Raw genomic sequence first — 23537 nt, 5'->3', positions numbered from 1 at the left:
GGGGACACGGGTTCGTGCCCCGGTCCGGGAAGATCCCACGTGCCGCGGAGCGGCTGGGCCCGTGAGCCATGGCCGCTGAGCCTGCGCGTCCGGAGCCTGTGCTCCGCAACGGGAGAGACCACAATAGTGAGAGGCCCGCAAGACTCTGTGCTCCCAATGCAGGGGGCCCGGGTTCCATCCCTGGTCAGGGAACTAGGTCCCACCTACCACAACTAAAGATCCTGCACGTGGCAACGAAGATCCTGAGTGCCACAACTAAGACCCAGTGTGGCCAAATAGATAAATAAACATTTTTTTAAAAAAGAAGAATGATTAAGTATTCATGTGGCTTTTGTTCCTTGGAGGTAATTGCCCCAGATACACAAAGAGGACCCATCATCAATTTCCCCTCGTGTTAATGGTGGTTGATGTAGTTTGTTATGCATGCCTTCCAATTTACTTGTTCCCTTCCACCCCCCACACATTTTTTTTTCAGTCAGGTTGGAAACAATAACTCATGGGTGCTATAGTACTTTGCTGTCGTATTATGCTCTACTTACTGTGTTGTACATTTGTGTATAGGAGTAAAACAGTCTCTTCTTTGGAGCAATCATTTTGTATACTTTTCGGTCTCTGTGGCTATGGTTTCTATCATTCCTTTGCGTTCATGCCTTTTCATGCCTTAGTATTCCTGATAACTAGCCAGTTAATCATCAATGAGCTCGGCTTTGGAAGCGGTGCTTTGTGGTTGAGTGGCTGCAGAAGTTTCCTTCTCTCCTTCCTTCATTTAGGACTCTCAGACAGAACTGGATCTTTGGGGAAACCCTGTATTTAACTCTGCATTAACCCTTCTATCTTTCAACTTTCGGCTTTTGTGGAGCTGTGGGACAGAATAGCTATGGTGTACTTGTCTTGGGAGAGATAACTCTAAGAATTCTAAGAAAGATCACCTTGAGAAAGTCTGTTTCCTTAAGTAACTAATGTTTTTAGAGTAAATATTAGACATTGTCTATTTCTATTGGTTCACTGTGCTTTCTCTCCCTTTAGCCCCCCAGGTTCGCCCAATAGTCTTGGCTACTTCCCTACAGCTGCTAATCTTAGCGGTGTCCCTCCACAGCCTGGCACGGTGGTCAGAATGCAGGGCCTGGCCTACAATACTGGAGTTAAGGAAATTCTTAACTTCTTCCAAGGTTACCAGGTCAGTACCTTGAAGAAGAAAAATACTCAGTGCCCTTATTACTTAAGTTGATGTGCCTAAAGAATGCAGCCAGGAAAGAAGCAAATTCTCTGAAACTCGTGTGTACGTGTTAATAAATAGATTTTCTTTATGAAGAACCAGAGTCAAAGTCAGGGGGACTAGTTGTCTGAGTGCTAACTTCAAACTCATCCCTTTAATAGGATTGGGGCTTTTCCATGCTGTTTTAATTACTTCAGCTTAATCTATTGATGCTTTTTTTTTTTTCCAATTGGGCTGCTTTGAGAAAGCTCTTTAGGGCACGCAGTGATGTGGGTGTTTCCATCTATAGTAAGATTGGCTAAGAAGGAATTTTCCTCAGACGTGGAATTGGAGTATTTAAAAAGTAGCCCGAGGCCTCTCTGCCTAATCTGGAAAAATAAGGGTGACTCAGTGAATCTTTAGATGGTAACTCCTTAAAATGAGCTATAAGATATTCAGTGAGTCTTTTATGATCTATTAATTCTTGTGAAACTGATATTTACTCGTCAGTTTTTCTACGACTGTCTGTGTCCATCAGCTGTTCTTTGACTTAAGAACAGCTTGGTAAGAGCTCCTTAACAGCAAGCAAAATCTTCTCATTGTCATCTCACCTGAGCGGACACCTTTCCTTCCTTAAATCACATGGTTAGAACCCGAACTCCTTCCTTTCCTGCAACGTCTGAAAATCAGTACCTTGCAGCCTTTTAATTGCACTAAAAGCAAAAATGGTCTTTCCTCCTGGAGCTGAGCCGTGCTTGAGTCTTCAGAATTGAGAAGCACTTGTAGGCATAATCATCAAATCCTAAAATAGCCCTTGAGCATTTACAGTACAGCATGATAAGGGCTGTGCCTGCAGGTGCCATTTCACTCTTAGAACAGGTTTACAAGCTCTTGGTATCCATGAATCATGGAGGATTGTGGAGCTCACCTAAAATGATGTCAGTGGGGATGCCCCAAACCTACCAAGTTACCATGATGGAATATTTTTTGACAAATGAAGAAAAGCTGTGTCTGATAGTGAAAGACTGAATGAAGGTGGACAAAAGTTATCTTTTGTTACTGCTTGGCTTAGCACATTCTTTCCAGAAGTAAGCTATTTTTCAGAGATCAGTAGATACTTTACTTCTTCCCTAAACAGTTATGCTGCCTGTTGGAAACCCTTGCAGGAATAAAAATGTTACTTTCCGAACTTCGTATCTGATTCACTAGATTATGAAAAGAGTAGAGAATTTTACTGAAGGCTATTGAAAAGATTATTTAATCTCATGGGGAATACATTTGAGATTTGTATTTTCTCCCATGGTTTTCCAGTTCTAGAAAGTATAAGCAAAGTTTCAGGTTTTAGTAGTCAGTTGAATTAATTTCTTTTGTTTTGACTAATTAACTTTTATTACATTCACACTGAATAGAATTAAGTGGTCATACACATATATTGATTATGAGAGTAAGCAAAATTGCTCTTACTATGAAGAGTGCCATGGCTGGCTTTTGTGGGTATTTATTATACCACAAACACGTAATAGCAGCTATTTCTAGATTTATGGCTAAAAAGTTGACATGCTTCAAAATTAAGATAAACTGCTACAGACTGAAGTTATTTTATTTAAAAATTTTATTTACTTCTTTAAAAGATTTTTTTGATGTGGACCATTTTTAAAGTCTTTATTGGATTTGTTACAATATTGCTTCTGTTTTATGTTTTGGTTTTTCGTCTGCGAGCCATGTGGGATCTTAGCTCCCCGACCAGGGATCGAACCCATACACCCTGCATTGGAAGTCTTAACCACCAGATGGCCAGGGAAGTCCCTGAAGTTATTTTATCTTCTAGTAGCTTCTAGGGAATCATTCAAGGTTGGAGCAGACCTAGTATAATCAGAAGCACAAAGATTCTGTGAAATTATTTTGTCTCAAGGCATTTGCCTTCATTTCTGAAGTGCTTGGAATTTATGAACTGGATCAATAAAGTAGGATGACATAGGAACCTGAATTATCTAATTCAGTATATCGTATTATTCTTCAGTAGTTTGAGCTTTAAGGTAGTTACAATGCATACTTTCAAAATCTTTTGTATATAACCTAATTTCATATCACGCTTACATAAAAGCTGATATTTTCTACTGCGTTTAAGAGTCCTTCCTTGCCTTCTTATTTATTTTTGTCCTCAGTTATTTTAGTAATAGCCACTAACTGTGAGAGTCTAGATTCTTTTAGATATGGCTTTGTCACAAGACAAAAATCAATGGATGGCTTTTAAAAAAAATTGTTCTCAAGTGTAATCTGTGTCTGTCTTTACCTATGGTGCATTTTTTGCTGTTGCTGATTTCATGGGAGGTTTTCATTTGATTGTTGGTTATTCATGATTCATCCTACATAATTATATAATTTACTTATGTAATTAAGCAAATCCTTGGTAGTAATTGGTTGAATGAATGAAATCTCTTAATGGTTTCTGTTTCTGTCTTTTAAATATATATATATATTATATAGAAAATGGCATATGTCATCTTTATAAATGTTATTTTTAATTTTGGGATGTATGTTTCCTCTATCCTCAGCAAAATTCTTTCTATAAAACTACTCCAACTTAATTTTTCCATACTTCATTTGGGGTCGAGGAGGCTGTAAAGTTGCAAAAGGGCAAGGATTTACAAAAAGGGAAGAATTCTGGTGCTAAAGCAAGATGCAGGACATGGGTTCTGCTATCAAATCTTCATTCTTGTAAAAGTACCCGAGTTAGGCCCATTTTGATAAATAAGATTAATAGAATGAGGATTGAATTTACGAAGGCAAAAAGACTACTATAAAAATATTGGTGATGAGGATGTCATTCTGGTCATGGAAATAAATCTGTGTCTGTATTTTAGTTGATGGGCCTCTTATTCTGAAATGGGCTGTTAAGGTATCCTTATATAAGTCCTTTAACTTTTTCACTTGCTCTTTGCATTAACCTCTACCGTCAATGGCTTTGCGTTTTCAGTAGTGCTAGTTTTTGTTTCTCCTCGAAGTACTGACTTTATTCATTATCTCCTTGGGCCTCTCACTGCTTTTTACTGCTGCACTGCTGAGAGAATTAGGTTGATATTACAAATATATCTAATACTATTTAAAGTTCACCAAGTTATATAGAGATATTGGGCTTATTGTAGAATACCTTGAAAATAGTTGGTGCTCAAATATTTGATATCTAGTCACACTTGTGGTGTGATGGAAACTGTACTATTATCAAGATCTGAAGTGTTTGGTGGCGTTGCAGTACGATGTTCCTTTTCTATCCACGTGTTCAATCTAACTTCCGTCCTAGTAGGGATTTTTATGGTATTTAGACGAGTTAAGTAAGAAATGACGACTTGGGATTAGCAGTTACATATATGGCTTGTATCAGCGTTAACTTGTTTCCTATGGTCTAAATGTCCTATAATTCAGTTGGTAGATCTATTCAGTTGAAATACTAACCATCCATAGTGACAATTTGTCCATCTTTTGATCCTGTTTGTTTTAACTTGCATTTTAGTATGCAACCGAGGATGGACTTGTACACACAAATGACCAGGCCAGGACTCTATCCAAAGAATGGGTTTGTATTTAAGGGCCCCAGCAGTTAGACCATCCTCAGAAAAGAAGGTAAGGCTCTATGATGTGAAAGTTAAATTATAAAGGGCCAAACAAATAGAGGTCAAGAATCTCAAAGTGTTTTTTAGAAGTCAGGTGGCAGTTGCCATCTTCCCTTCATGTGATGTAAGAATGTCAGAAATCTTAGAAGGAATGGAGACTGGAATTAAGGTTGTCATCTAAGTAGATAGTATCTAAGCAACATATATGGAAATACTTTTCCATTTGGAAATTTATTCATATCATGTGGAATACAGGTTGGGTATGCTTTCTTTCTTTTGTTTTTCTTTTTAATTGAGGTAAGAATCGCATAACATAAAATAAATCATTTTAAAGTATACAATTGAGTGATTTTTATCAACTCTGAAAGAAAATCCTATACCCATTAAGCAGTAGCTCCCAATTTCCCCTCCCCATAGACCCAGGCAGCCAATCTGCTTCATTTCACGTTTTTGAGGTTTATCCACGTTGTAGTGTGTATCAGTACTTCACTCCTTTTTGTGACTGAATAATATTCCATTGTATGGCTATACCACATTTTGTTTCTTTCATTTATCTGTTGATGGGCATATGGGCTATTTCTACCTTCTGGATATTGTAAATAGTGCTGATATGGACAATTATGTACAAATATTTGAGTATTTTAAATTATTTTGGGTATATATCTAGGAGTAGAATCACTGAGTCATATGATAATTCTATCGAGTTGTTTACACTTTTTTTTCCTAGTTTCATTTTTTTTTTAACGTTGTGGTAAAGTAATACATAATATAATACCATTTTAATCATTTTTAAGTGTATAGTTCAGTGGCATTAAGTACATTCACATTGTTATGCAAACATTACCACCATCAACTTTTTCACCTTCTCATACTGAAACTCTAAATACATTAAACAATCTCCTTTCCCTCTTTCCCCAGCGCCTTGGGAACCATTATTCTCTTTTCTGTTTCTATGCATTTGACTATTCTAGGTACCTTATAAATGGTATAACACAATATTTGTCCTTTCATAACTGGCTTATTTCACTTAGCATAATGGTTTTAAGCTTCATCTGGGTATACTTTTAAATATGCTCCATTCCAAAATGACTGTGAGGTTTTTGTTGCATGTCTTTCTTCTCTTTTAAACTAAATCTAGAAGACCCAACACAGCCATCAGTCAGTCAATCAATCAGTCAATCAATAAAAGAAAAAAGTCACACTATCTGTCTTCTCATGTAGCCTAGTCCTCTCAAACCAGCCAATATTTGTTGACTGCCCCAAGAACTACTGTAGATATGCCTCTTTTTTTGGTCATAAAAGACCCCCAAGGACAGCTCACAGTCTATTAAAGATGCCCAAGTTTCCCTCCAGAGAAGGAGATTGTGATGGCGGGCTGGAAAGAATGCCTTCTCAGATGGCCAGGGTTCTTGTACCTCCCACTTTCACTGTGAGTTCCAAGTCTCATACTCTTAGGATCTCAAAGGGGCAGGGTCAGCTCATAAATTTAAATCTGTCAACAAGTGCTTCTTAACTATATTTACAACTATATTTTGAATACATATGGAGATGATAATTCTTTAGAGGTGACATTTCCCTTCTCTGTAAAAATTGGGAAAAAATCTCTTCTACATATGTAACATTTTTGGGGGGTGAGAATTAGGGGGATTAATGAGTATAAAGTTATACAAACTAAAGTTCTTTATGTATACAGATAACTATTTTGTTGCTGTGATCACAATAATCATTACACGGGCAATGTTTTTGACTACTATCTACATTACAGACATTTTTCAGATTTCACCAGTATTTCCATTAATGTCCTTTTTCTATTCCAGGATCCAGTCTAGGATTTCACATTTAGTTGGCCTGTCTCCTCAGTGTCCTCTGGCCTGTGTTAGTTTCTCAGTCTTTGCTTATTTTCTAGACCTTGACAATTCTGAGTTATGCTGCTTTTGAAGTCTTATGGGCTGTCCTTTAGTTTGAATTTGTTTAATGTTTTTCTTGTGATTAGGCTGGGGTAATGGGTGTTAGGGAAGAATACATAGAGGTGAAGAGCCCCTCTCATGAGATCTCATGATACGTAATATCTGTTGTACTATACCCACATGACCTCCCTGGTGGTATCAATTTGATCATTGGGTAAATGGCTTCATCCATTCAGGCTGTCCTAACGCAATTCGATGGACTTGGGTGGCTTATAGACAACAAATATTTACTTTCTCACAGTTCTGAAAGCTGGGAAGTCAAGATAAAGTGCTTATAGTTTTCATTGCTTTTTTGTGAAAACTTTTGTCTGTATACTAGGTATTTTTGGAGATTCTTGCAATATATTAAGCCTGGTATTCTCACAACAGCTAAATTTTATGCAAAAAAACAAAACAAAACAAAAAATCTCCATGTAACTCATTTGAAGAGTGTTTTTTATACTTGGTCTCTTAAGTGTATAGTTTAGATTACTTTGTGGATTGAAAAATCTTTTTTTGTTTTTTTTTGGATCAATATTTTAGTTTTTGGCCCAAAAATTCAAGGTATCTTTTGTTTGTTTTTGTTTGCTTGATTTTAGAGATTTCAGTTTTGTTTTGTTTTTTAAATATTTATTTATTTATTTAGCTAGCTAGCTAGCTAGCTAGCTGCACCCGGGTCTTGGGCACCCAGGGTCTTCGTTGCAGCATGTGGGATCTTTAGTTGTGACATGCAAACTCTTAGTTGCGGTATGTGGGCTCTAGTTCCCTAATCAGGGATTGAACCTGGTCTCCCTGCATTGGGAGCATGGAGTCTTAGCCCCTGGACCACCGGAGAAGTCCCTCAAGGTATCTTTTGGATCAAAAAAGTAGCTTTCAAAATTGGACAAAACTTCTGTCTTCCTCCTCCAACTAGTATTATAAAAATGGGCAAGAACAACAGATAAATGCTGATTCTATTGATTTAAATGACAAACGGGCTTTCTTTGATTAAAGAATCTGAGTTATGGGTTTTATTTTATCTTTAATGTAAGGAAGAAGAAGCTGTTCTTCAGTCCTAACAAAAAAAGCTCACCTATGAATTATACTTTCAGAAAAGAGATGTCAGAATTACTGGGAGGAAATAAAATATTACAACTAATCAGAATTGCAAGCTTTTTTTTTAAGGGGTTTAGGTTCATTGCATAGGGCATAACACCAGTTGGTGAAATCCAGATATCTTAAAAGAATTCTTGGTACATAGTACTTTTAATGACAGTTTAATGCAAAATACAACATTGTATGTTTTAACACAGACCTTACTAGAAAGGAAAGACTGATGTGTGGATACTTGCAGTTGTAGCTTCAAAATTGTCTTTGCATAATAGTGTTTGCTTTCCTGCAGCTAAAGGGGAATAGGAAACATTTTCTCCTTATTAGTCTGAGATTTTCTATTTTTTGCTGGCAGCTAGGAATGTGCTCTTTGCTAAATGCTAAAATTCCATTGGATACCACTGGGATTAAAAGGCAGGTCTGAGAAGGTTAAACTTTTAATTTCTTCTGAACTCTTCCACATTTTGACAAAATATGAAGGTATAATTTTCAGCATCTACAATGGTTTCCTACTAGAATACTAATAGTATGGGCTGAGAATGAGGAAGGTAGAATTCATTGACTCTGATAACAGACAGGTCCAGAGTTGACTGACTTGGCTGGATCCAAGGGCTCACTCTCAACCAAACTCCTTCCATGACGTACTCCCAGCAACTCCTGCCTTCCCACCCTTCCAGTGCAAGTCCAGAGGAAGCCAGGAATTCAGTGTCACTGGCCCCACTTTAAGTCCATCTCTGAAACCACTGTGGCCAAGGATATGCAGGGCTCTTATTGGCTGTATCTGAGTCACTTGTTGGGCTCAGCAGTAAAGTTGCCTCTTTATGGCCTTGAGATTGGGTGAGGGGCAGTCATTTAAGGAAAATCTGTTGCTATTGCCAAAAGAAGGACAAAATAGTTACTGGACAGTAATGTTGTTGGGTCATTGATAGAGATTTTCTTGTCTGTACCAAGGAGGAGGTTTCAATGCATAATGTTTAAAGCTAAATGTTAACTATGGTCACTTTGTAAACCACATTTTAAAGGCGAGTTCTAACAAATAAATGTTTCTCTGTTCTTAAAGTACCTGAATCTAAATCTCTACCAATTTTGGAATCTGTTCTAAAAGCAAATCTAGTCTTAACCACAGTTACAAACTGGCCATATGAATAAGGCTGAACTCTGAACAGCTATCTTTATTTCTATCTTCATTTCTGTTTCTCATTTACATGTCACATGCCTAGTTACAGTTTTCATTTTAAAGATTTTGTGTGGTGTATAAGAAAAATAGCACAGTGGAACTAATTTACATTCAAATTCTAGATCTTCCAATTATTGGCTTAATTGCTCTGTGCCTCAGTTTCCCCATCTGTGAAGTGGGGATAACATGGTAATATAATAAGGTGGTTGTAAGGATGAAATAATCCACATAAAGGTGGCTTTTATCGATTAGTCACTGACATGTAGAGCTCATGTTTGCTACAGTGTCAGTGTCATTCCTCAGTGCTTCCTTTTTTTTTTTTGGCCGCCCCACACGGCATGTGGGAACTTAGTGCTCAGACCAGGGATCGAACTTGTACCCCCTGCATTGGAAGTGAGGAATCCTAATGACTGGACCGCCAGGGAAGTCCCCTTTCAGTGCTTCTTACTGACACAAATATTCTTGAAATTTTTTTAAATTTCTTATACTAGAATTTAATTTAAAATTTTTGTCTTAATGGTTTAATTTATTTTTAAAATGGTATTAAACCTCTAGTATCAGTAAAATGTTCTGATAACTTGGGAACCCAGAATAAGGAATGAGGAGAATAGTCTCTTCACAAAAGAATTAAGTGGGGAGGTGAAAACACACACGTCATCCCATGCATGGTAATACAAAGGGTAGGGTATTGTGGAAATGCCAATTATCACATAAACTTGACTTGTCAGCACTGTATTCCCTGAGAATTTGCTGGGTAAATCCCAATTCTGTCTGTGTAAAATAAAAATTTGGACTACCTAAAGGCTTTTTCAGACCGTTTAGAATTCAGAATCTCTTTTTTTATGGCTACTAAGAATTGTAAAATTTAGAGACTATAATTTTTCCTTTGTTCATTTTTTTCAGTGTTTGAAAGATGTATGGTGATCCTGAATCCTTCAGACATAAGACAACTTCTAGCAACTTCAGGAGAAGTTTGTCTACACTCAGCCTGCAGTATGTTCAGCAAACATGATTGGACAGTGGGCCTGTGCCCTATCTTTTGGTGGAGTGAAAAATTTGAGCCAGTGAAGCCAAATTCTTATTGCAAGCAGCATGCTTGGCTCCTTGCTGATTGCAAATAGGCATTTAAAATGCGAATTTGAAATCGGGTGTCTCCATTACTACCAGCTAACGTGGCATCAGAGGTGTTTCCTAAGTTTTAAGTCTTGGGGGACTAGTGTCTACTATCTCCATCAGGAACTCTGTTATGGAAGCTTCATTTTTGTGTGTTCCCACTCTTTTCTCCCCGTCTTCTGCACAATCACGTGCTCTTCCTAAGTAACTCAAGAATAAGGTCCTGGAATAAAGTCACAAACTTACAAAAAGAAATAAAACTAATATTTTCCCAGTCTCTTGGCCATCACAATGTCTTACAGTTAAAAGCCACCGAAACTATTTTTAAAACACCTTGGAAGAAGTGAGATGAAATGGTACACCCACCACAAAACATACATAGTTAAAAAGTTGGATTTTTTTCTCAGTAGGTATCAATTGTAAATAAGAATGAACTAGGGGCCAAAATGTAAAACCAAAAATGAAGCAGCTACGTGTAGTTAGTAATTTCTAGTTTGAATTGTAATTGAATATTATGGCTTCGTATGTATTATTTTATATTGTACTATTCCCATTATTGATGGTTTGGACTTTAATAAGGAATTCCATAGTTTTTAATATCACAAAAATGAGATATTTGAACAGTGTATTCTAGAAAGCAATATACTAACTAAAGTGAATGCTTGTATATATTAAGATAGCCTTAAAACTTTTTCTCTAATGCCTTAACTGTCAAATAATTAAAACTTTTAAAAGCATAGGGTTATAGTCAGCATGCTAGACTGAGAGGTAAACACTGATGTGGTGAGAACAGGTACTGATGCTGTCAGTGTTTAGCACTATGTGTTTAGCTGTGTTTATGCTCCAAAAGTGCAATATTAGACACTAGCTAGATAGTACTGCTGCCTCGTGTAACTCCAAAGAGGAAACAGGATTTGATTAATTGAGTGCACATGTTTCTTTAATTTACTCATATTGTCCTTAGCTTGGATGCAATGCCATGCAGATTTATGTGGCTGCTATTTTTATTTACTTTGCATTACTTTAACACCTTGAACGGAGAGCCAAACATTCCCTCTTCACTGACCAGCAATGGCCCTTTAACTGCAGTAGGAGAAATAAAAAGAAAAAAGAAAAACCATTTTGTGTGAAAATTGGTGATAACTGGCACTTAAGATCAGAAAAATAGTTCTTTATACTTGGCTACCTTAAGATGCTGTCTGCCCAAAGCTCTGAAAGACTTTAAGATAGGCAGTAATACTACAATACTACTGAGTTTTTGTAGAATTGTTACATTTGATAATAAAACTTGCCTGTTTAGTCTCAATGTTTGCATTCTGTTTTGTTATTATAGAAGAGTTAAGGGTAATGGTGGAAGGGTGTGGTGGGTAAAGCCTTTTTTTCCTGAGGTGGTAGGATATTTACCTAAGTTACTATAAGTATTTGTAAAAGCTATCAATGATTAATGCATTTCAGATACAGATCAAAGAACTATCCTTAGAACATAAATCACTGAGACTTTGATTTTGAAATTCTTAAGTTATGGTAGTGATAGATACTAATATGTGGTCCTTGCATCTTATTACTAGGGCTCTATTTGCTTGACAATTTGAAAACCTATTCAAGCCACTTAAGCCTTTTTTAAGGATTTTTTAAAAAAATTAATTTTTGGCTGCGTTGAGTCTTCGTTGCTGTGCCCGGCCTTTCTCTAGTTGCAGCGAGCGGGGGCTGCTCTTCGTTGCGGTGTGCAGGCTTATTGCAGTGGCTTCTCGTTGCAGAGCATGGGCTCTAGTCGCCCGGGCTTCAGGAGTTGTAGCACGCGGGCTCCGTAGTTGTGGCGCACGGACTTAGTTGCTCTGTGGCATGTGGAATCTTCCCGGACCAGGGCTCAAACCCGTGTCCGCTGCATTGACAGGTGGATTCTTAACCTCTGCGCCACCAGGGAAGTCCAAGCCATTTCTTAAAAGCCATATAATAAGAGCTAGAACTTTAGTGTTTCTGAATCCCACATGCTCCTCCATTATTCCAATCACTCTTTGCTAAGGCTGAGTTCTCCAATATTCTCTCTAAGCCAAATTTACTTAGGACCCTGGTTAAGTCTTGTGTGACTTACAACCACTTTAGAGTTACACATATTGTCAGTATCACTTATTTGATGTATATACTCTTTATAGAGTTCAATTCCAGATTTAGGTTATAACCTCAAGCGCAGGAAGTACCTGTATTTCCCTCAATGTCTAGTCCATTTCTACATACATGTTCTTGTTAAGCATCCACCAAATGAAGTTTAGTTCACCTAGACAGTTTTTCAGTCTCAGTCCTTGCCAATGTCATTTATAAAAATGAAGCAATGTCTTTCAATTTTGTGCTTCAGCTTTGGGTCTCTGTTATCTGCGAGGAGGCAACAGAGCTCTCTAGGCAAGCTGAGGTTCTGCACGTTCCTTTGCGCTTTGATGTCTCTGGCAGGCATTTAACATTGTCCAGGCTATTCCTTGCCTTCAAGAAAAACAGGTTGCGTGGGCTAAGGGGATTTCCTATTTACCTCCTTGAAATAGCACCTCATGTAGCTGCCCTCCTCATGGCAGAAAAGGAACACAGGCAGTCAGGAGGGTATGGAATTGAGTAAAGCTGGTGGGGAAGGAAGAGAGTGAGAATAGAGAGGACTTGAGTATATTAAAAAACCTGAAAGGTCCACCTTGTAGGTTTATAGTTGATTTCACAACTTCTCTTCCTCTCTGCTTCCCCTAGCTCTTTGGGGAAAAATTTTTTTAACATATACAAAAATAGAATAATGACCACCATGTCTCTTTCCAGCTTCAACAATTATGAACTCAAAGCCAATCATTCCTATAGATTATGTAATCAATTGTATAATCTATTACATATAGGATTATATGTAATTATATAGATTATCCATATTCCTTTCCACTTTCCCCACTGCTGTATTATTTTGAAGCACATTCTTTGGGTCATGAGTAAAATGGAGTTCCAGGTTTAAAACTGGGCCACGGTAGGAAGTGCTCTTATTGAGAAGAGGAAAAGGATAAATAGGACTGAACTGGTGGAAGTAATTCAGTTTCCGGATGTCTTCTGTTTAAGGTTGAATCTCTACAGTTGTGCTCAGTACTCCATTCCCTAGCCCATGTGCTAATATGAGATACAGACTAGACAGGAGGTGATGTAAACTTTGAGGACTGGAAGGCCACCAGGATGAAATTCAGGAGTAAGAGAGCACTGAGTGGGTGCCATAGGGAGAAATTGTTTTTCTACGTTTTTGCTGCCTCCTTTGTGTTATGTGAGATCTTGAAGGCCAAGATCCCAAAGGGTGGCCCGAGGGATAAAAGGTTCAGAAACAAACAGCTTGACTTGCCCCTAGCTTAGACCTAAGTTAAAGGGCAAATGTCCTTATTTCAATGTACTTCCCCTCAATTCCTTTATGTGGAAGCTGGAGGGATATTTGGGGCCAAAACCCAAGCTGGTAATCATGACCTTGGCAGAGTATACTATGAGCTACAACCAAATAAACCACCGAGAATATGTGTGATCAACAATAAAAAGCGTTGTATTGGTTAAATGAATCTTCACAACAACCTATTACCGTAGGTACCACTATTATTATTTTTATAGACCAGGAAATGAAGGGTAGGTTAAGTAAAACATATCATGGTTGCACAGAACGTACAGGAAAGGATCTAGAATATAAAGATCTGGAGACAGGTTGAGGTGATTAACGCTCTCCTAATTGCTTAGCTGCTCCTCTATTCCTAGCATTGCACAAATACAGTCCATCGTTACAGAGTCACAGTAGTGCTTCATAGTGTTCCTTTGGTCTGCCTTTTTGCTTTATTGCCAGTATGCCATTAATTCAGCTGCTGAATTATTCTATAGCTATGTATTGTTGCTGTACTAAAAGTGAATGGTGATAAATGGGTAACAAAGCTGCTTATTACAGACTCGAATTTGAGCCAGTGTTTTATAATGCATATAAAACCAATATGATAGTAAACACCAGAAACATTTTTTTTAAAAAAAACAATGTGGAATTCTCAGCTGGTTCTGGACTGTTCTCAGCCTGTGTGTGTGTGTGTGTGTGTGTGTGTGTGAGAGAGAGAGACAGACAGACAGACAGACAGATTCATCCTTCTTTACCTGATGGTGTTTCTCATGATTTCTTCCTCAGCCACTTTCTCTAACTGTTCTCTGGGCAAACTCACTAATTTACTTCCACACGCTTCTTTGTAGCTACCGGCTTCTAAACCCAACAATGCAATAGATATTTCCATTTGGAAGTCTCCCTGGGCGTTTCAATTTCAACATGTTAAAAAAGAACATACCTTTCTGTGTCCAAAAACCTGCTGGTCCTTGTGTTCTCTTTATTTCAGGAACCAGCACCGCATACCACCAGGTATTAAAGGTAAGAAAGCCTTTTTTTTTTTTTTTTTTTTTTTGCAGTAGGCGGGCCTCTCACTGTTGTGGCCTCTCCCATTGCGGAGCACAGGCTCCGGACGCGCAGGCTCAGCGGCCATGGCTCACGGGCCTAGCCGCTCCGCGGCACGTGGGATCTTCCTGGACTGGGGCATGAACCGGTGTCCCCTGTATCGGCAGGCGGACTCTCAACCACTGCGCCACCAGGGAAGCCCAAGAAAGCCATTCTTAACTTCCTTGCCTCACCATCCTAGTCATCAGTAACTCTCACCGGTTCTTTGCCTCAGTATTGGATTCTTTATATCTGCTTTCCTCTCTTGCCAGTATGCTTTTTTAAAAGAACAATCTTTTAAATTAAAAATACAGATCTGATTACATGTTTTTTAAACCACTTACTGAGGTATTATTGAGATATAAAAAGCTGTACTTATTTAGCATACACAACTTGGTGAGTCCTTGGAGATAAGGCTATACTAGTGAAACCATCACCACAATCAATGCCACCAACATCTATTACCTCCAAAAGTTTCCTCCCACCCTCTTTATTTTTTGTGTGCATGTGTGATAAGAACACAACAAAGTGATTATGTGCCCTTAAAATCTTTTTATTAAAGGTTTCCATTTGCTGTAGGAAAAAATACCCAGATGTACGACTGCATGCTATTGCATGAGCTGACTCTTGCCTACCTCTTGAGCTTTTTTCAAGGCACTCTTCCTCTCACGCTCTACACTTTGTTGTACTTTTTCCAGTTCTTCGCAGGAATGATGCACTTTTTGTTTCCTCTGCCTGAAACACATTTTTTTCCTGTTATTCCTCTCTTCACTGACTGCTATGCAGAAATCTTACTTTTCTGAGGAAGGCCTTTCCTGACTCACTAGACTCTGTAAGATCTCCCTATAATCTGCTCCCCATGTTGTAACTTCCATCAAGGTAAAATGTGTCTTCTTTCCCCCTGTATCCTTAGTGACTAGCCAGCCCTTGGGATATATACAATAAATATCTATTGAATGAATTAATGTATGTTCATTCCTGCTGGTGAAAACTAATGTGCTTTGCACAGTTTTCTTTTAGAGTTGTTTACAAATTTAAATGTTAAAAATCAAAAACTGTTTTTCTTTAGCACCGTTTAAAAATGTTTAAAATGTTAGTATTAATCTAGTTATTAACAGTATGCTTTTTACACTGAGGTACAAATTCAGAGAGTTGCCTTTCACATTGATATACACATCCAAAGAGAGAGTTTGGTGTGAAATTTACCTAAACATGATTTCAGCTGCTTCTGCCATCTCCAATTCTCAACCAGAGGTGAGGATTCCAACAAGATTTTAAAAATATAGCTATATTTAAATCATGTCATAATCGATGAACAGGTTTTTGTTTTTTTACTCTATTAAAAAAAATATCATGGCCATTACTCTGTGACACACAAATTGTTATGGTGATAAGTCATAATTGGTGGGAACTATTTTTCCCCCCCACAATCACTGTATGCTTTTGGCTTTAAGATACCTATACTTTGGAAGTGTGATTAGTCCTCCAAACAGCAGGTCTAGATATGCCCAGTCAATCATCCGCACTGGCTGGTTGACTAAGAAGTAGTTCAATGCCAGCTCCAGGACTGCACTAGACCCATCCAGTTCTGGCTGGAGCCCTTTGTAGGGTGGGAAGACAGCAGAAGCAATTTCATGTATCAGGACATTAGGAATGGCAGATTCTTTCCTGAATTAATAATTGAGGTACTCAGAATCCATCTGCTATCTAACTACCTTTCCTCTATCGTGAGAAAGAATTCAATCTGTTATTTACATGTGCCCAGAAGGCCTAAGAGTAGTCAATGCTAGGGAGCTCCTAGCATTGAGGGGGCAGTCTCAATCCATAAATAGGGTCAACAGAGGAACAAAAAATCAAACCAAAAAGCAGGATACTCAATTAAATGGAAATTTCAAATACACAACAAATAATTTTTAGCTTAAGTCTGGCCCAAATATTGCATGGAACATGTACTAAAGTGTCCTATATTACCTGGCAATTCTAATAGTCAATTCAACTAAATTTCACAAATATTTGGAGGGCTTACTTATCTGAAAGAAGAGAGGATGGAAACTTGGTCCAAAGTCAGCAACCTTTGTCTACTAAAATAGCTTTGCCTGGGAAAATCTTGATAATAGGCCGCTTAGTACCAACAATGTTTTTCTTTATTTATGAATATTATTTCATATGATCAATTTGGTAAAAAAAAAAAAGTCTCTTCCTGGAGGAGTTTTAACTGTAGGAAAAAAACCTACTTTAGAAAATGTCCTAAGATGCTTAATATGTTAATTCAAAAATATCTAAACAGAACACACATTGTTCAATGTGTCCCACTAGGGAGGTTTCACTCTGTTGGTTTGTATGACTGTGGTTCTCCCAGTCAGTGGAAAAGGAAGACAGCAGATCCTTATGAGTGATAATAGAGCAAATATACTCAGGAGGCACTGACACATAGCTTCAAACAATGAGGAAGAAGTGAGGCCTGCTTGAGAAATAACTGCAGGAGCAACTGATAAGTGCAGCCCTTTATCCCCTTTTTTACAGAAAAGGCAGAGAAAAAAATTAATCCGGGCTTCCCTGGTGGCGCAGTGGTTGGGAGTCCGCCTGCCGATGCAGGGGACACGGGTTCGTGCCCCGGTCCGGGAAGATCCCACATGCCGCGGAGCGGCTGGGCCCGTGAGCCATGGCCGCTGAGCCTGCGCGTCCGGAGCCTCTGCTCCGCAACGGGAGAGGCCACAACGGTGAGAGGCCCGCGTATCGCAAAAATAAATAAATAAATAAATAAAATAAAAAATTAATCCATAGTCACAAGTAGAACTAGTGACAAGCTAAGACAAAACGGCTTCAAATCATAGTTCTCGTTGATAGTGCAAAATATACAGCTTATCACGTTGGTCTTCTAAGACACCCACAGCTAATACTATTGTCAACAACTTTTAAGTCAATTACCAAAATACTTGTCTACAATGTGTTTCGAAGAGTTGAAACAACGGTATAAAACATGACCAAAATGCAAGCCAGGATATAATGGTGGTAAGAGTGTTATGTGTTTTCAAAGATGAATTGATCGTATTTGGTTCAGACTTCACAAAGGAGATGGTGTTTGAAAATAATTTAAATATGTTCATCAATGGATAATTACAAATTATGACATAATAAACATGAAACAGAGTTCCACATCTTTAACAGAAGAAGAGCTGAACTAATGCAAAGATTTCACACTAATTATTCTGTTACTAGTAATAAGGTGACGCATTGGAAAGAAGAATGTTTTTGAAACAGACTTCGCCTGTACTTTTCTGGTTTCAAGTAGGTAAGTCTTCAGGGGCTTTTGTTTTATATTTGTCTCATATCCTGGTAACAAACTACTTGGCACACAGAAGGCACATATTTAATTTTAAGATAGAAACCTCAGGAATCATTTCAACTCATCATTTATCACATCCAATTTGTCACTAGGCCCTGTAAATTTACCTCCAGCATTCTTTTGAATCCCTTCTCTTTGAACATTTTTATTTCCATTGCCTTATTTCAAGACTTTACTTTTTTAACCCAGTTTACTACAATAGCTTCCCAATCTACATTTTCTTAAAAGACTTTTACAACAAAGCATTTCACATCAATCCCTAAAAATATCTACTGCATACTAAAGGGGTCCTCAAACTTCTAGAGAGGAGGCCAAAAATCATATTGTTCTTTGAGAGTGGACTGTAAATAAAAGACCACTTGAGAAAATTTGAGGTGTTTAGGATTGGTCAAGATGAGGCAAAGGATAATGAAATGACCCTTCAAATTCTGGATGGGAAACTAGCAGCCCATGGTTTGCAGTCGTAAAATGGTCAATCAAATTCGAATCGGAAGTTATCTTAGGGCCATGTGCCCACTAGCTATGTGCATTATTATCTGGAAGCAGCTGGTCTTATCGACTTATGGAATGACTTACTGAACGCTCAGCTATACGGCCAGCTGCAAGGCAACATCTTGAGCAGTTAGGGGTACATCTTTTTGGATGAGTTGATATTTTGAACAAAAAATGTCTTATTTTTCTCATAGCAAAATTACACTGGTTCAGGGATAAAATGACCCATTCTCATTATTCTTATGTGGAAGTTTAGGGTTCAAGGGAAGAATGTTTCTACTAGGAAACACAATCACGATTCCACTGATTAGTATCTAAAGACTGAATATTTATCTCTCTTCTTTCATGTTTCCATTTGATTTTGAGAAGCTATTTTTTTCTCTGTCTCCACTACTGTATAGAGCATACAGTATAATTTAAATTATATTTAAATTTACAATTAAGTCCTTGAGGTGATCATGAAGGAACTATGGGAGGAATGGTCATCACCTCAAGACCCTAGACTTGGAAAACAGTGGCCCTCAGTGGCCACTGTATTGTTCTCACATGAGGTGGAGCTCTGCCTGCTTATCATCTGATAAGCTGGACGCTGAAATCTGCTGCTGTGTACGTGGGCTCTTGTGGTTTTCAAAGACCAACAGTTTTGTTCTCTCTGCTTTGACCCAGGCCTTTTCTGGGCAACTAGTATCTTCCATCCATGTTTCTAACTCCTGGTCCAGTGCTGTTTGACAGGCAAGACATATTTACGTGCAACCAAAGGCATAAAAAGCGTTCCTGGAACTGTTTTTGCACAGCACTGAAAACTGATAGCTTCTCCCCAAATATCCTAACTTGATAAAGGAAGGAGACTCTTGCTGCCTGCTAAGAACGTCTTTTTCCTCTCGTTCTATAATGGGCATTTTGTCAGTTCCTAAATTACTTCTTAGTACTGTTGAGGGAGATAGATCCTGGTATATTTGGAGAATGCCAGATATAATAAAAGTGAAGACAAACAGTATAACAAGTTAAAACTATGTTCCATTGTGGAATATCTAAACGCACCTCTCCCCCGCACTGACCATAAGTATTACTGTTTTCAAAATAATATCATGCAAATACATTTGTTTAACCAGTTTGGGTGGTTAAAAACACTAAGTTCCAAGTACAAGCCTCTTTCCTGTAGATGTCTAGCGGCTTACTAAACCAACGCGTCAACCCAGAGGGTTTTGCCTTGCTCTGAAAGCACCAGGAGGACGCAGGAGCCCTGGGTTCCAGTTCTGGCTTCGACTAGCTTTGTGACTTACACTCGCTGCACCTCAGTTTCCTCTCTGCAAAATGGGGCGGGTACGCGGGCTGGATCTGGATATTCTCTGACTACCTGAGTCCACCCACAAAAGCCCCAGAAAGCCCGCTCGGGCGCCCCCAGAAAGCCCGCTCGGGCGCCCACCTTTACTGTGAGGACGGGCGAGGAACGAGGAGGCAGCAGGACGCCCGCACTCGCCTCCCGTGGGGGGCGGAGGAGCCGGGGAAGCGGTACCGGAGCACCAGCAGTGGGCGGTGCCACTTCGCGTAGAGCCGCCTTCCGGCCCGCGCAGGACCAGGCGCGCCCGCCAAACGCTCCGGCCGCCCTCCGCTCCCGGCATTCTGGTTCCAGGGCCGCCCGGGGGGACGCGGTTGGCCGCGACACCGGAGGGGGGCGGGTCAGGAAGTGGGGGCGCGGCGGCCGGGAGCGGGCCTGGGGAGGCCGAGGGGTTCCGCAACACGGAGGGGGAGAGACTCTGAGCCGCGCGGGAGCCGGAGGGGCGCCCCGGCCTCCGCGGGGACGATGGCGGAGAAAGAAGGTGACCTCCCTGGGGTCCAGCGCGCCTACTGTCGCCCGAGGTCTCGGGAAAGGGGGCGGGGGCTCGAGGGCCCTGGAGGCCGGGGCTGCGGGCGGTCGCGGCGGTCCGGCGGGAAAGAACGGGACGGCGGGGGGAGGTGTGTGGAGAAATTCAGAAGGAGCGGAGTAAATAGCCCGAAGTTGTGTCGGCTCTAGTGGGAAGCGAAAGTGAAGCTTGAAGTTGGGAATCGTGCAGGAAGAGAGAAACCCGTGTGGGGAGTGATGGAGACGGAGGGCTGTGAGCACATGACTGATGGGGGTGGGGGACATACTTTGGTTTAGAAGATGTAGGTTTAGGTACTGAGTGCATTTTCGAGAGGGATAGTTGTTTAACCAAATGCCCCTCGGTCTGAGTGCGCTCTTTAGAGGTCTGTGGATTCTGACAAATACAAAGTCATCACCGGTGAGAGGAGCCGCAGGCCAAGGGGACAAACAGGCAAGGGTTTGGGGTAGACGTGGTAAGGTGGATTGGGAGGGGATGAGCAAGCAGAAACTGAAGAAGGTCAAGTTCAGTTACAGGTTAGGGCGAGATGGCATAGGGAGAAGGGATGTAAGTGGTTTTGGGGGGATCTGGAAGCCAGGAGTGCTTTTTGGGTGAAAGTGGGTGGGCTGGAGAAAGCTTTTCATGCCCCTTCAGGGCCAATGCCAAGAAAATTAATTCATAGAAATCGATAGGTATGAGATAAAAACGCCGAGTTGGGAGGAACTTAGCTAGTGAGAGATGTTATAGGAAACATTCGTGTCATGATATCTTCATGATAGGCATGCTACTTTCAGGCATAGGTATAATGGTGTCTCTTGACTGAGCAGTTAGATTTTTCATCCTTTTGGAAAACATGACTTTTTACCTTATTGAGGGGAGTTGTGAATGTGATCTATTTAGATTGAAGCCTTACTGAACCAAGAGTGCAAGAAGGGAGTTTCAAGAATTCAGTGGAAAGCAGTTTAAAAAAATTAATTGTAAGAATTGTTTGCTGCTCTGTGTCTTGCTGCTCTGTCCCTGTGCTCCCTCTTGCTTCATATTTGCCTCGCCTTCCTTAAGTTTTCTGTGTTAAAACTGATCTAAATTTAAGACACTCTACCTAAAAACAGCTTGAAAACCAAAACTCTTTGTAGTTGGTAAGGAAGAATGTAATTCTGTTTGTTGCCTTGGTTTTATCTTTGGTTGCAGTATATGTAATACATTTTTTGATACTTTTTCCTTTTCTGATGAACTGCAAATCTCTAGGGGTAGGTTGATGAGCTAGCTTATATGTTTCCATGAGCACTTAAGTTAAAGCATAAAAAAATTAATACTGCAGTACTAAAAGTCTTTAATATTATATATCATGCAAATGAGAAATTGTTTTAAGAGGTTATAGTTACACCTAACCAAATAGGTATGATGTAGAACCAGTTATGGTTTCATAAACCATACAAGTTTGTGAAATTTAATTCTGTGATATAAAATGAAAAATGATTTTTGTTTGTAGAATTACAGATAATCCAAAGCAATGAAATACATCTTGGAACAATTAATGGATTGCAGTTTTGTTAAAGTTTATTCAACAGAGTTTTTAATTCCATAAATATTTGACTGTCTAATGTGTTAGGTACTGGGATATAATAGTCAACAATGAGTAATTCTCATTTATTGTAATCTAGTAATGATATTTATAGTAAACATGTCTATGTCCTACGCATTTTTCTGAGTACTTTCCATTTATTAGGCATTCTGTACTGTTTTTCAAAATGCATGTTATTGGGCTTCCCTGGTGGCGCAGTGGTTGAGAGTCCGCCTCCCGATGCAGGGGACACGGGTTCGTGCCTCGGTCCGGGAAGATCCCACATGCCGCCGCGGAGCGGCTGGGCCCGTGAGCCATGGCGGCTGAGCCTGCGCGTCCGGAGCCTGCGCGTCCGGAGCCTGTGCTCCACAACAGGAGAGGCCACAACAGTGAGAGGCCTGTGTACCGCAATAAATAAATAAATTAATTAAATGCATGTTATTTGTATTCACTGTGTTAAAATTAGACTAAATAGTCTATTTTACTTGTATCCAGATGTTCTCTATATCGCTTTTTGCTTATCTTTCACATTCACTTGGATCCTCTTCATTGTCCCACTTTTCTCTAAGTAAATACTCTTTGGGAAATCTCATCTTCTCTTGATGCTGTAGAGGGTCATGGTATTTATATTTATGTTTCCTGGAAGATATGTTAGAGCAAAGAAAGAAGTGATAGCCTTGAGCAGAGTAATGTTCATAATTCACTTGGAAGTTGCTATGTATAGTCTAGATGGACATTTGCAAGCCTATTTGTAGCCCTGTTAACTATCGTATGTGAAGATCACTGAGCCAGAGACTGAAATGGCAGGTTATTTTTGTGGCTATGTTATCATTTTTATTTATTTGACTTTTTCTTTTATTCTTTATTTTTGATATGGATAGATTCTTTTTTTTTTTCTTCCTTTATTTTGGCTGTTGGGTCTTAATTGCAGCACGTGGGGTCTTCGTTGAGGCATGTGGGATCTTTCTTTGTAGTGTGCGGGCTTCTATCTAGTTGTAACATGTGGGTTTTCTCTCTAGTTGTCGCACAGGCTCCAGGGTGTGTGGGCTCAGTAGTTGTGGCGCGCAGGCTTAGTTGCCCGTGGCATGTGGGATCCTAGTTTCCCGATCAGGGATGGAACCCGCTTCACCTGCGTTGGAAGGCAGATTCTTTACCACTGTACCACCAGGGAAGTCACTCTTTTTTTTTTTTTTTAATTGAAATATAGTTGATTTACTACTTTGACTTTTTCTTTACAATGCTAAAAGTATAAGATAGTGAAAAGGAAACCTGAATTCTATCCCAGAGCTTTCCTATCAGGATTAATAATCTAGTTTGTCCACAGCTTTGGCCTTTGTTACTTATCCACCTAAAGATTCTGGGCTTTGTTTATCAATTATGAAGTTAAAAGATCAATATAAAGGAAATGAGGTAAAGTTTGCATCCAGTCAGTTTTGATTTATGGTCACAGTCAAAAAATTTAGGGACAAGATTGTAGAGATTGGTTAAAAAGTTTACTGTATTTCCCAAGTAGTACTTTTTGCTCCCACAATTTAATGCCACTGAAATTGCCATGTCTTAAAACCAATGCACATATTTAACATGGTAGTGCCAATTTTCCCCTTGAAAAACATCAAATAGTATCTTAAAATATATGGCTTCTTAGAATCAAGAAAATATAGTATTGGAATTCCCTGGTAGTCCAGTGGTTAGGACTCTGCGCTTTCACTC

At 39.4% G+C, this 23537-nt stretch overlaps 2 protein-coding genes across 7 annotated transcripts in view; both read left to right on the top strand.

The window, feature by feature from the left end:
* Positions 1-11437, top strand: part of ESRP1 (epithelial splicing regulatory protein 1) — a 56896-nt gene extending 45459 nt beyond the window's left edge. The window contains exons 14-16 of one of the 5 annotated variants that reach the window (XM_029223201.1): positions 1027-1177; positions 4707-4816; positions 9922-11437. In XM_029223201.1, the coding sequence (XP_029079034.1) occupies positions 1027-1177; positions 4707-4781 (226 nt within the window). In that variant the 3' untranslated portion in view covers positions 4782-4816; positions 9922-11437. The remainder of the gene's footprint in view (positions 1-1026; positions 1178-4706; positions 4817-9921) is intronic. The other 4 variants (XM_029223205.1, XM_029223202.1, XM_029223204.1 and 1 more) reach the window with 4 other exon arrangements.
* An 8683-nt stretch (positions 11438-20120) lies between these two features.
* The window catches only part of DPY19L4 (dpy-19 like 4), a 59631-nt gene continuing 56214 nt past the window's right edge, over positions 20121-23537 (top strand). For both annotated transcript variants that reach the window (XM_029222722.1, XM_029222721.1), the window contains exon 1: positions 20121-20245. In XM_029222722.1, coding sequence (XP_029078555.1) covers positions 20230-20245 — 16 coding nt within the window. In that variant the 5' untranslated portion in view covers positions 20121-20229. The remainder of the gene's footprint in view (positions 20246-23537) is intronic.

Source organism: Monodon monoceros, unplaced genomic scaffold, assembly GCF_005190385.1.
Source record: "Monodon monoceros isolate NGI ecotype Baffin Bay Population unplaced genomic scaffold, NGI_Narwhal_1 Super_Scaffold_14, whole genome shotgun sequence".
NCBI classification, from domain to species: Eukaryota; Metazoa; Chordata; class Mammalia; order Artiodactyla; family Monodontidae; genus Monodon; species Monodon monoceros.
This window is presented reverse-complemented; position numbering and strand designations above follow the sequence as displayed.